This window comes from Anolis carolinensis, unplaced genomic scaffold (genome assembly GCF_035594765.1).
Source record: "Anolis carolinensis isolate JA03-04 unplaced genomic scaffold, rAnoCar3.1.pri scaffold_13, whole genome shotgun sequence".
In the NCBI taxonomy this organism is placed as follows: Eukaryota; Metazoa; Chordata; class Lepidosauria; order Squamata; family Dactyloidae; genus Anolis; species Anolis carolinensis.
The window spans coordinates 15,677,970-15,691,633 of record NW_026943824.1 but is presented as its reverse complement, the minus strand read 5'-3'; the positions used below and the strand labels follow the sequence as shown (position 1 = coordinate 15,691,633).

General features: G+C 40.7%; 1 protein-coding gene and 1 long non-coding RNA gene across 2 annotated transcripts in view; one reads left to right on the top strand and one right to left on the bottom strand.

The window, feature by feature from the left end:
- LOC134294218 (uncharacterized) overlaps positions 1 to 13,664 on the bottom strand; it is a 98,933-nt gene that overhangs the window by 10,066 nt on the left and 75,203 nt on the right. The window lies entirely within an intron of this gene.
- LOC103281463 (ankyrin repeat and fibronectin type-III domain-containing protein 1) overlaps positions 1 to 13,664 on the top strand; it is a 292,661-nt gene that overhangs the window by 227,687 nt on the left and 51,310 nt on the right. Inside the window, exons 12-15 of the mRNA XM_062964550.1 lie at positions 1,573 to 1,663; positions 7,805 to 7,912; positions 10,639 to 10,738; positions 10,893 to 11,025. Coding sequence (XP_062820620.1) covers positions 1,573 to 1,663; positions 7,805 to 7,912; positions 10,639 to 10,738; positions 10,893 to 11,025 — 432 coding nt within the window. The remainder of the gene's footprint in view (positions 1 to 1,572; positions 1,664 to 7,804; positions 7,913 to 10,638; positions 10,739 to 10,892; positions 11,026 to 13,664) is intronic.

Here is a 13,664-nt window from a genome sequence, read left to right as displayed (position 1 = left end):
CACAGGACATCCAAATCTTTGTTTGTCATGCAAGTCAGATGTTCCCACCTCAACATCCTTAAACTTACTCGCCTAATGACACACAGGACTCACATCAACACAATCACCATAAACAGCTTGCATTCTCTGAGGAATCTCCTTTGGGGTGACACTTTCTGCTGTCAAGAATTCAGTGACTGCACGTTGCTTAAGTCGCATTGACCAACCATCTGCGCAGGGTTCCATACTTCGCACATTAACAACACAACCATTCAATGCTAAGGCTTCCCCATCTGCGCAGGGTTCCATACTTCGCACATTAACAACACAACCGTTCAATGCTAAGGCTTCCCCATCTGCGCAGGGTTCCATACTTTGCACTTTAACAACACAACCGTTCAATGCTAAGGCTTCCTGCCAAATGGAACCGTAGAGGAGAGTCTAATGAAGAAGCCAGGACCTGCCGCATACCAGTACTGCCATATGTTGAGGATTTACGAAGGTGGAGGCATTACTTTTCATTCAACCCTCGTAGTAACAATACAGTATTTGAAATGAAGAACAATTTTAACCCACATCAACCTAACAGCATCTCAGTGGGAAGTGTGGTCCTGCCTTTCTGGTGAAAGAGTCAATGCCCAGTTCCATACTTTTTGTTCTTTTCCTTGACATAATTTTTTTCAAGGGCAGGTAGGCCTGTTTATTGATTAGTTCACTGACTGTATCAACACAAAAGACAAAAAAACAAAAATGCAAAGACACAAAGTCACTCATCATAGTTAACTCCTCTCATAGTTAACTGACAAAATAATTAAAAGTAAGATAAAGGTTTTCCCCTGACATTAAGTCCAATCGTGACCAACTCTGGGGGTTGGTGCTCATCTCCATTTCTAAGCCCAAGAGCCGGTGTTGTCCATAGACACCTCCAAGGTCATGTGGCTATTGGCATGACTGCATGGAGCGCCGTTACCTTCCCGCCGGAGCGGTACCTATTGATCTACTCACATTGGCATGTTTTCGAACTGCTAGGTTGGCAGAAGCTGGGGCTAAACTCCCGGGATTTGAACCTGGGACCTTTCGGTCTGCAAGTTCAGCAGCTCAGTGCTTTAACGCCACTGGAGCTCGACAAAATAATTAAAACACAGTAAAACCTGATTAAAAGGCACCCCTGGTGGCGCAGCATGTAAAACGCTGAGCTGCTGAACTTGCGGACCAAAAGGTCCCAGGTTTGAATCGGGGAGCGGAGTGAGTGCTCACTGTTAGCTCCAGCTCCTGCCAACCTAGCAGTTCGAAAACATGCAATGTGAGTAGATTGATAGGTACCGCTCCAGCGGGAAGGTAATTGCACTCCATGCAGTCATGCTGGCCACATGATCTTGGAGGTGTCTTTGGACAACGCCGGCTCTTTGGCTTAGAAATGGAGATGAGCACCAACCCCCAGAGTTGGACACGACTGGACTTAACGTCAGGGAAAAACCTTTACCTTTACCTATGGATAATTATATTAAGAGAAAGGGAAACTTGAACCTGCTCTTTACCCTGTGTGTATGCATCCCAATGACGCTTTTCTTTTTCCTTGCGCTTTCTCCATAGGGAACCCCTTATTACGTCCAAGTGTCTGCATATAACATGAAAGGTTGGGGACCTCCGCAACGATCCACACCCTCCTTTGCTGTTCCCTCAAGTAAGTGAATATAGTCGTTATTACAATGTGGGGTTTTTTAGTCTTAATTCTCCTCTACTGGTTGCCATATTTAGCAGATACTAAGCAATGTAAGAGTAGGAACCCACTGTGACTACACTGGAGGACTGAGCTCAAAGGCTGCAATAATACTGTGAGTAACCGGAGTTAGAAAATAAGTTATTGCTCACTGTAATGAAGTATGAGTTTTTGGTTTGCAGATGTTGTGTTTAATCGTGTGTTTGTGTTTTAAAAGGGTAAGTATTACAGTTATTGCATCTCAGCTCTCAGAGGCTGGTTGCCATGGAGAAGTAGGCGGAGCCAACTGCCGTTTTGTTGAAAAAGTGCAGAGTTTAAAGAAGGGGTTCAGTCTCTGCTCTGATGAGGCACAGGGAAGATTGATCCTAGGTTGAGGGGATCAAGGAGACTCAATTGTTCATTTTGAGTCAGTTTAAAATAAGTTTGGTGACTTATTTAATGTAGTCTGTGTCCTGGTAAGGAACAGAGAATCTGTGATTGTATATCACAGGGTGACTGCGGTTTAAAAGTAGCAGAGGTAGGAGTTCTAACTACTTTAAGTAAAAGAAGTGACACTTTAGGGAGTTTGTCTTAATAATAATAATAATAATAATAATAATAATAATAATAATAACAACAACAATAAAACTTTATTTATACCCCGCCACCATCTCCCCAGCGGGGACTCGGGGCGGCTAACATGGGGCCATGCCCAGAGCAATACAATATAATAAAATATAATAATAGCATATCATAGCATAATTAAAAGTAATACAATAGATAATAATAAACATCACATCAAGGAATGAAGAAACAGTAAAACAAGAGCAGGCCGCATGAACACAAAGATAGCTCATTCTAGTATTGTAACTGTTAATAAGAATACCTCTAAGTGAGAAACAACATTGTAACCACTAAGCTCTGTGCCTGAATAAACTTGTTATTGTTCCTCCAACATCTAAGCCTCTGTCGCATATATTATAGACCAAGTTGCATTACCAAGGAGGCTCAATTGTTCATTTTTGAGTTGGTTTAAAATAAGTTTGTTGACTTATTTAATGTAGTCTGTGTCCTGGTAAGGAACAGAGAATCTGTGATCGTATATCACAGGGTGACTGCGGTTTAAAAGTAGCAGAGGAAGGAGTTCTAACTACTTTAAGTAAAAGAAGTGACACTTTGGGGAGTTTGTCTTACCTCATTCTAGTATTGTAACTGTTAATAAAAATGCCTCTAAGTGAGAAACAACATTGTAACCACTAAGCTCTGTGCCTGAATAAACTTGTTATTGTTCCTCCAACATCTAAGCCTCTGTCGCATATATTATAGACCAAGTTGCATTACCAAGGAGGCTCAATTGTTCATTTTTGAGTCGGTTTAAAATAAGTTTGGTGACTTATTTAATGTAGTCTGTGTCCTGGTAAGGAACAGAGAATCTGTGATCGTATATCACAGGGTGACTGCGGTTTAAAAGTAGCAGAGAAAGAAGTTCTAACTACTTTAAGTAAAAGAAGTGACCAAGTTGCATTACCATCTAAAGTAAATAAGAAGAAGAAAGAAATTTTTTTAAAAAGGTCTCCTCTCAGTCTTTGGTGGTTGCATCTTTCCAAATTGGTGGCAGTCGTTATTAGTTCTTTACAAATTTAGGGCAGCGGGTGGGATAAGAAGATTCCCCCCTGCCTGAAAGAATTAATAGTCATTAATAGTCCTTCGTACTCACTTTCACATTTTCGAGGGAAATATTTCTCCCCCTAAATAAAAAAGTAACCAACTTTTGTCACGTAAAAGTGTGAGGCACCTCCCTGGGTGTTTTTAAAATCACCTAAAAATAGTGCCAGGCTTCGGCCAAAATTAACAGAACGGATCTTTCCATGGAAAACAGCAGCGCAGGGGAGTGTATAAACCAATTAATGTAAAGCTCGTGTAAAAGAGCTGTTGCCCGCACATTATCCGGGGCTGTTCAGTAGCTCTGCCACCTCATAACTAAGGAGCACGGGGAAGAGGTTCTGTTTATTTATTTATCTAGGTGAGTTTTCTTCTCACCGTTGGCCTGGAGAAACTTCTGGCCGTGGAAGCGCCAGGAGCGATCACAGACCCGACCTTGTTTGTGGCTCTGATTCCGTCACACTTGTAAGCCGTTCTCACCCGAGGTTTATGTTCTTGGATTCTCCGTTGTGTAAAGTTGGAGTTAGTGTCCCGTTTTGAATCTAGAGATTATGAGCTGTGTGTATTACTGTGCTTTTGATGCTCAGGTTCACAACAGAAAGAATTCAGCACCTTGAGAATTTCACCATTTTTTCCTTTTAAAAATGTCAATTATTTACCTCTGCGCATTTGCTTCTTGAATGTTCATGCTCGGGAAAATCTTCAGGCCTTTCTACACTGCCATATAATCCAGATTTTCAAAGCAGATAATCCACATTGGATTAGATATGGAGCCCCCAGTGGCATAGTGGGTTAAAGCCTTGTGACTTGAAGGTTGGATAACGGACCTGAAGGCTGCCAGGTTCGAATCCAACTTGGGGAGAGTGCGGATGAGCTCCCTCTGTTAGCTCCAGCTCCATGCGGGGATATGAGAGAAGCCTCCCACAAGGATGGTAAAAACATCTGGGCGTCCCCTGGGCAACGTCCTTGCAGACAGCCAATTCTCTCACACCAGAAGCGACTTGGTGCAAGTCGCTCCTGACACGAAAAAAATTGGATTATATGAGTATATTTATTTATTTTATTTATTTACAGTATTTATATTCCGCCCTTCTCACCCCGAAGGGGACTCAGGGCGGATCACATTTATATATACAGTAGAGTCTCACTTATCCAACATAAACGGGCCGGCAGAATGTTGGATAAGCGAATATGTTGGATAATAAGGAGGCATTAAGGAAAAGCCTATTAAACATCAAATTAGGTTATGATTTTGCAAATGAAGCAACAAAACATCATGTTAGACAACAAATTTGGCAGAAAAAGTAGTTCAATACGCAGTAATGCTATGTAGTAATTACTGTATTTATGAATTTAGCACCAAAATATCACGATATATTGAAAACATTGACTACAAAAATGTGTTGGATAATCCAGAATGTTGGATAAGCGAGTGTTGGATAAGTGAGACTCTACTGTATATAAAAGAGTGATGGAATCCCGGCGACCAACAAAACAACAAAACTAAACACCCCACAACCTCGAAAATTGACAGCACAACCCCTCATCCACGCCTCTAGGTTGATACAACAAAAAGAAAAGAAAAATAAAGTCCTAATTACAGGGAGAGGAACAATTGTTTTTATCCCATTGCTGCCAGTTAGAAGGCTAAGCTCCGCCCACTTGGTCTCCTAGCAACCCACTCAGCCCAGGGGACAGGCAGAGTTAGGCCTCACTTAGGCCTCTTCCACACTGCCTATAAAATACAGATTATCTTATTTTAACTGGATTATATGGCAGTGTAGACTCAAGGCCCTTCCACACAGCTATATTACCCATTTAAAATCTTATATTATCTGCTTTACCCTTTACCTTAACTGCCACCAATTCCTCAATACTTTATTTCCCATACCACCATACTTCGCCACAGCAACGTGTGGCCGGGCACAGCTAGTTAGTAGTTACACATATAAGGCAAACATTTAATGCCTTGACATAGAACAAAGACAGAAGACAAACACAGGCTCCGAGCTGGCCTCGAACTCTTGGTCAGAGTGATTGGTCTCAGCTGGCTGCAGCTGGCTGCTCACCAGCTTGCGCCACAGCCCGGGCGCCACAATATATGCTGCCAGATAATCCAGTTCAAAGCAGATAATTTGGATTTTATATGGCAGTCTAGAAGGGGCCTTAGTCTAAGACTTAGTCTATTGTTACCAAACGAATATAGTTTAACCGACGAACTACACTATGGGACTGACAGTATTTGCTCTGGGTTGCTCGGTATATGGCCATGTCCAAATTGTATTTACGCCTGTTGTTTCGCCTGCATCTGCAAACTTCCTCAAAGGTTTGTTCAGAGGTCTTTTGGGAATGAGGCAAGTGGAGTGTCCAAGGTGGAAGAAAGACTTGCTTCAGACAGGCAGGGTTCTTTCTCCCACCCAGGACATCATTTCACAGATAGATAGATAGATAGATAGATAGATAGATAGATAGATAGATAGATAGATAGATAGATAGGTTGTTGTATGTTTTCCGGGCTGTCTGGCCATGTTCCAGAAGTATTCTCTCCTGATGTTTCACCCACATCTGTGGCAGGCATCCTCAGAGGTTGTGAGGTATGGAACATGGCCATACAGCCCGGAAAACATACAACAACCCAGATAGATAGATAGATAGATAGATAGATAGATAGATAGATAGATAGACAGATAGACACACTCCACTTGCCTCACCTCCAACAGATCTCTGAAGATGTCATTAGCCACAGATGCAGGCAAAACGTCAGGAAAGAATACTACTGAAACATGGCCATACAGCCCGGAAAACTCACAGCAACCCAACCCACTGGGGAAAGGATTTCCTACAAATGGTGACATCTGGGCTGCCAACAGTCTTAAAGTAATTTTTCAAGTTCTCATTCAGCTTGCCTTCTGATTTGCTTTCATGCCAAAACAATTTCTTTGTTTGACCAAGTTACCGTATATACTCGAGTATAAGCCGACCCGAATATAAGCCGAGGCACCTAATTTTACCACAAAAAACTGGGAACTCGAGTATAAGCCGAGGGTGGGAAATGCAGCAACTATTGGTAAATTTGAAAAATAAAATTAGATACCAATAAAATTACATTAATTGAGGCATCAGTGGGTTAAATGTTTTGGATATTTACTGTTTTTCAAAGAAAAACAGTAAACTAACTCTATAAGTGGAAAAGCAACAATAACTTTATCATCATCATCATCAACAATAACTTTATCATCATCAACAACAACAACAACAACAGCTTCCTTTGTCCCCTGCCCTATCTATCTCCCCCGGGGACTCAGGCCGGCTTCCAACATAGTAACAGGCAAACATAGAATGCCTACATAAACAATGCAGAGCTAGATATAGATCTATCATTATATATACTAATTTCACATGTGTATTTCCCCCTGAAACCTTTGCAAATCCTCTCTCTATGTGCATTTTCCTCCTGCAATATTTGCAAGCCCTATTTATCAATGTTTATATCTATCTAGACATCTCTGTATGTGTGCGCATGCGCATTTTCCCTCTGCACTTGCAAACATGTGAGGGTAAAATTCATATATAAAATTAATGTATACATATAGGAACAGATATACAGGTACATGGAAATCTCTAGTTATCTATATTTATATAGGATTTGCAAAGACCTGTAAACATATGAGGGGAAAATTCATATATTAATGTATTTGTAGGGGGAACATCTATATAAATATTGAGAAGCTTTGGGGCATGCATTTACCCAAGGGAGAAATGCAAGCAAAGCCCCCCTAAAAACAACTTTGTCCTCTTTTCTCTTGCCATTTCCCACCTCTTTTCTTTCTCCCTTTTTCAAACTCTAAAGTAGCCAGAAAAGGCTTTCTAAAACTTCTCTCCCCCTCCCAAAAAAACCCACCTCATTTTTGTTTCCTTAGGAATAAAAATACACACCTTCTGTTGCTCTCTTTTCCCTCCTTCCCTCCCTTTGGACTCAAATGTTCTTGCAATAGTAGTAGTAGTAATAATAATAATAGTAATAGCAATGAATCGTGCAAATTTGCAAGAATGTCTTTTTTTCTTCCCCTTCTGCCCATGCAATCTGGCTTGCAAGGGTTTCTCTCACACTCTCCTTTCGCTTTTGAAAACATTCGCTTCTTTTCTGTCTCTCTCTCTCTCTCAAAAATATAAGATAACCAGCCTGGGAGGAGAAGCAGAGGAGGGAGGTTTTGGAAAAGAAAACATACTGGGGCCTCCAGGCTCCGCTGCTGGCTTGGCCTTGACCTGAAATAAGCCGGGGGAGGCTTTTTCAGCTCATAAATAAGGGCTGAAAAACTCAGCTTATCTTCAAGTATATACAGTAGTAAGCAGAAGACACAATAGCATTGTTCTGAGGCATTGTGAAGGACCTGAAGCTCATCCAGGAGCTCTTCCCAGCAGTAGCTGCTCCTATTCTATTGATCTGGTCTTCTTTCTCTTCAGACTGGAGAGAGTACGATGGGCGAGTGCCACGCCGAAGAGGCCAAACGGAAGCTCTGGACCACCTCTTGAACCAGGTGAAAATGGTACACCAGCACTGTGTGTGCCATGGTGAGTTCCCCTTCGACAGTTAGGATACCAATCTCCGGAAAAGCTTCTTTGGACATCATTTTTTTACTATAGCTGCCTTTCCTTGGTCAGATTTAAGTTCATCATTTTTTAACATTCATCCTCATGTATATTTTGGGCCGTATATAAAGGGGGAATTTTCACCACTTTTCCTATGCCTTTTAGTGGGTTAGACAGAAATAACAAAACATCGTCGGCGAATAAATTAATGTCATGGTCTGTCTTTTCGATCTTTATTCCCTGAATCTGGATACAGTAGAGTCTCACTTATCCAACATAAACAGACCGGCAGAACGTTGGATAAGCAAAAATGTTAGATAATAAGGAGGGAATAAGGAAAAGCCTATTAAAGTTATTTATTTATTTACAGCATTTATATTCTGCCCTTCTTTCTCACCCCGAAGGGGACTCAGGGCGGATCACATTACACATATAGGCAAACATTCAATGCCTTTTAACATAGAACAAAGACAGAGCCGGCCCTAGGTATTTTTCAAGTGTAGGCGAACAGAATTTTGGCGCCCCCCCCCCAAACCAATCACTGAAAAATAAAAGCGTTGGATAAGCAAAAATGTTGGATAATAAGGAAGTATAAAGGAAAAGCCTATAAAACATCAAATTACATTATTATTTTAAAAATTAAGCACCAAAACATCATGTTTTACAACAAATCAATAGAAAAAGCAGTTCAATACATGGTAATGTTATGTAGGAATTACTATATTTGCAAATTTAGCACTAAACATTGAACAGGGATATAGGGCAGTGTGGACTTAGATAACCCAGATAGCCCTCAGTATTTAAAAAAAACAACTCTAAAATCAGGACAATAAATAAAGAACAACACTCTGAAAACAGAAGAAATCCAGACAGTAAACAATCAGGGACAGCTAACACCTTCCAAAAAAAGATTCTCCCAGGCAAGAAGAAGCCAGGCCTTGAAGCCACAGGGCCATTAAACGGTAATCAAGGTGATTAATTACAACACTCACACCTGCTTCAAAGAAAAGTTCTTTCTCCCACCCTGGACCTTCTACAGATATATAAACCCCACATACCTAGCTTCCAAGTTCCTACAGACCTCACAATCTCTGAAGGCCCCAAAGGTGGGCTTGCGTGGTGCAAAGGTGGGTCTGCGCTGGCCGGAAGGCCAGAAAGAGAAGGAGGTGGAGAGTGGTGCCCTCCTCCCAGGACGATGGTGCCCCCGGGATGATGGCACCACAGGCAAATGCCTATTTCGCCTTATGGTTGGACCGCCTCTGAACAAAGACAAACAAACATAGGCTCCGAGCAGGGCTCGAACTCATGACCTCCTGGTCAGAGTGATTCATTGCAGTTAATTGCAGCTGGCTTGCTCTCCCGCCTGCACCACAGCCCATTAAATGTCAAATTACGTTATGATTTTACAAATTAAGCACCAAAGACATCATGTTTTACAACAAATGGACAGAAAAAGCAGTTCAATACATGGTAACGTTATGTAGAAATTTCTGTATTTATCAATTTAGCATCAAAACATCGCAATGTATTGAAAACATTGACTAAAAAACATTAGCTACTAACAGATTGACTACAAATAAAGATAGAATTGCATAAAATGAACTTACAGAAGCAACATTATTGGAAATTAAATCCAACATTCCCTGCTTGTGTCCTCAGCTCTTCCCCCTTCTCCCTTCCTGCAGCGTAGCCAAAACGCTGTGCTGCCAGCCACGCCACATTGTTGGAAACGGAAGAGAGGCAGCAAATTTATTGGGGCAGACCTTTTCAAACTCATTTATCTATATGAGACGTGCCTAGATTTCAGTGGGGATTACGTGAGATTGTAGTATTGGGATGTGCCTTTCAGCTGCATATGGTAAATGATTTCTCCTATACCTTGTCCTTTTTAAAATCCAAAACGTAACCTACTTTGTGGATAGCCCTCGTATATATGTGGAAAGTCCAGGGTGAGAGAGGAACTCTTGTCAGTTGGAGGCCAGTGTGAATGTTGTAGATAATCACCTTAATTAGCATTGAATAGCTTCATCTCCTGGCTTCTTCCTGCCTGGGGACATCCTTCCTGCCTGGGGGGCAACACTCTGAAAACAGAGGAGTTCCAGACATGGGAACCAGGGGCAGCTAACGACTCTGAACAAAGGATGCCCCCAGGCAGGAAGAAGCCAGGAGATGAAGCTATTCAATGCTAATTAAGGTGATTAACTACGACATTCACACTGGCCTCCAACTGAAAAAGAGTTCTTCTCTCACCCTGGACTTTCCACAGATATATATATAAACCTTCCTTGCTTAGTTTCTCCATAAGAAGCCTCTGGTGGCCTAGGGGATAAAAGCCTTGTGACTTGAAGGTTGGGTTGCTGACCTGAAAGCTGCCAGGTTTGAATCCCACCCGGGGAGAGCGAGGATGAGCTCCCTCTATCAGCTCCAGCTCCATGTGGGGACATGAGAGAAGCCCCCCACAAGGATGGTAAAAACATCAAAAGCATCCGGGCATCCCCTGGGCAACATCCTTGCAGACGGCCAATTCTCTCACTCCAGAAGCAACTCAGGTTGCTCCTGACACGAAAAAAAAAAAAAGTTTCTCCATACCTCACAACCTCTGAGGATGCCTGCCATAGATGTGGGCGAAATGTCAGGAGAGAATGCTTCTGGAACATGGCCATACAACCTCTAATGACTTCTTGTGTGCTCTCTATTTCCCTTCTTAGAGCCTTGTAAGAATCAGCCGCAGAGCAGAAAGCATTCGGTCTCCAAGAGCCTGAAGTATCTCTTCCATCCTGGAAGCAAATTCTTAAAGACGTTGAAAAGGTCAGTGAGAGGATGGTTGGGATTGGTGTATCACTTCGCAAATGTGGAGCGACTTCCATCCTTTCAGTTCTGTGTTGTTAATGTCTCGGTCTACCTTTCCTCTCGTTCCCAATGTGATAGACAGGATCCTAAACAAAACCTTTCCATTTCCCAGGGGCCTGTACTTGGCGTCAATATTCTACAAGGATGACAGCCTCTTGGTGACGCACGAGGATCAGATCCCTGTCGTGGAGATAGACGACACTTACTCCTGTCTGCTCATGCAGGACTTCCTCTGGTTCACCAAGGTGATTCCTTAGAACAGTGATGGTCAACCTATGACACGCGTGTCAGCACTGACACGCCTAGCAATTTTTGCCACATGCAGATTGATTGGATGACTGATGTCTTTTGTGGCCAAAATTTGGTGTGATTTGGTCCAGTGGTTTTCTTGTTTACTCCATGGGAATTATGCACATTACATACATCTATATATATAAAAGGGTAATGACATTTCGGCCTAGGACAAAACAACAAAACTACACATCCCAGAAACACTAAAGTTGGCAGCACAACCCCTCATCCATGCCTCTACGTTCATACAACAAAAAGAAAGTCCTAATTAGAGGGAGAGGAATAATTGTTTTTATCCAATTGCTGCCAGTTAGAAGGCTAAGCTCTGTCAGGGGAAAACCTTTACCCTTTACCTTAACTACCACCAATACCTCAATACTTTATTTCCCATACTACCATACTTCGCCACAGCAACGCGTGGCTGGGCACAGCTAGTTTATGTATATCATTCTACTATTATTCTATTATTATTATTATTATTATTGTAGTATATTATCATATTATTACCATTATATTATTATTATATTATTCATTATTCATGACTACATTGAAACTAGAATAGAGAGAAATCAGCGTGGAAACTGCAAGAGGTCCCATAGATCAGGGGTCCCCAAACTAAGGCCCGGGGGCCGGATGCGGCCCTCCAGGGTCATTTACCTGGCCCCCGCCCTTAGTTTTATAATATAATATTTTTATATCAGTTTTAATAATATAATATATTGTATATACATATAATATTGATAAAAATATTATAATGTTATACAATATAATACTAATAATAATACCATATAATAATATTAATTATATGTTACCCTGTTTCCCCTAAAATAAGACATCCCCAAAAAATAAGACCTAGCAGAGGTTTTGCTGAATTGCTAAATATAAGGCCTCCCCCAAAAGTAAGACCTAGCAAAGTTTTTGTTTGGAAGCATGCCCAGCGCCCACCAAACAAAACACCAGAAATTGCAGGATCGGTTAATATACATACCAGTTGTACATGGAAATAATGGTAATAATATATTAAAAGATTATATTATTTATATTTATACAGTAGTAACAAGAAATTCTTCACAGGAGTCATGGTTTGTCTGGTTTGGTTATGTTGGTTTGTGATGACAACTACTGTAGAGTATAGAATAAATGTTCATTTTTTTGTTCAACAATAAATGTGAATTCTTCTTCATGGAAAAATAAGACATCCCCTGAAAATAAGACCTAGCACATCTTTGGGAGCAAAAAATAATATAAGACACTGTCTTATTTTCGGAGAAACACGGTATATATTACATATACAGTAATATTACAGTATAGTGGTATAGTTCAATATAGTAATATATAATGCTAATATTGTGTTATGCTAATAATATAATATATTGTATGTACATACAGCTGCTCTGAGTCCCCTTCAGGGTGAGAAGGGCGGGATATAAATATAGTAAATAAAAGTAGCAAATAAATAAATAATTTTAGACTTAGGCTCGCCCGAAGTCTGAAATGACTTGAAGGCACACAACAACAATAACAATCCTAATTCACTTGACTATCTCATTGGCCAGAAGCAGGCCCACACTTTCCATTGAAATCCTGATAGGCTTATGTTGGTTAAAATTGTTTTCATTTTTAAATATTGTATTGTTCTTTCATTGTTATTGTTGTATTGCACTACAAATAACACATATGCAGTGTGCATAGGAATTTGTTCGTATTTTTTTTCAAATGATAATTCGGCCCCTCAAGAGTCTGAAGGATTGTGGACCGGCCCTCTGCTTTAAAAGTGTGAGGACCCCTGCCATAGATTGTTGTACATGGAAATAATGGTAGTAAATGGTTTTTGATTTATTAAATACAGTTATATATTGAAATTATACATTTTTGTTATTTAAACTATATATATTGTGAAATTATGGTTTTTTTCTCAAAGTGACACACCACCCAAGTCATGCTAGGTTTTTTGGTGAATTTTGACACACCAAGCGCAAAGGGTTGCCCATCATTGCCTTAGAATGACGGATTTACAGTATCAGACTATATAGACTCATCCTTTAGGCACAGCTTTCTCAGAAAGACATGGGACATTTCAGCACTTGCAGCCAGACTTTCCTGCTCAATTAACATTTGCAGACACAAAATCTCACCACCTCCGCTCGTGCCTTAGGCTGTTAATTTGATGTTGCTTCTCAAAACAGTCTTGGTGGTGCAAAAAATGTAATTTTATATTCTGTGATTTTTTTAAAATCACTGTTATTTGAGTATCTCATAGGAAAAGGATGCCATGAAATTAAACATGAAGCCACTTCATAAGTTGTTCTAGGCTACTGAAACATGCCCCTTTCAATCTGCCCATTTATAGTAAACTAACTCGGGTACACGCCAGTGCCCGGATTATTTATTTATTTACTGTATATACTCGAGTATAAGCCTAGTTTTTCAGCCCTTTTTTTAAGACTGAAAAAGCCCCCCTCGGCTTATACTCGGGTGAGGGTCCTGGTTGGCTTATATTTGGGTCAGCTTATACTCGAGAATATATGGTACATTTATTATTTTTCTCTATTATTATTGGTATTATTACTGTATATACTCAAGTATAAGCCTA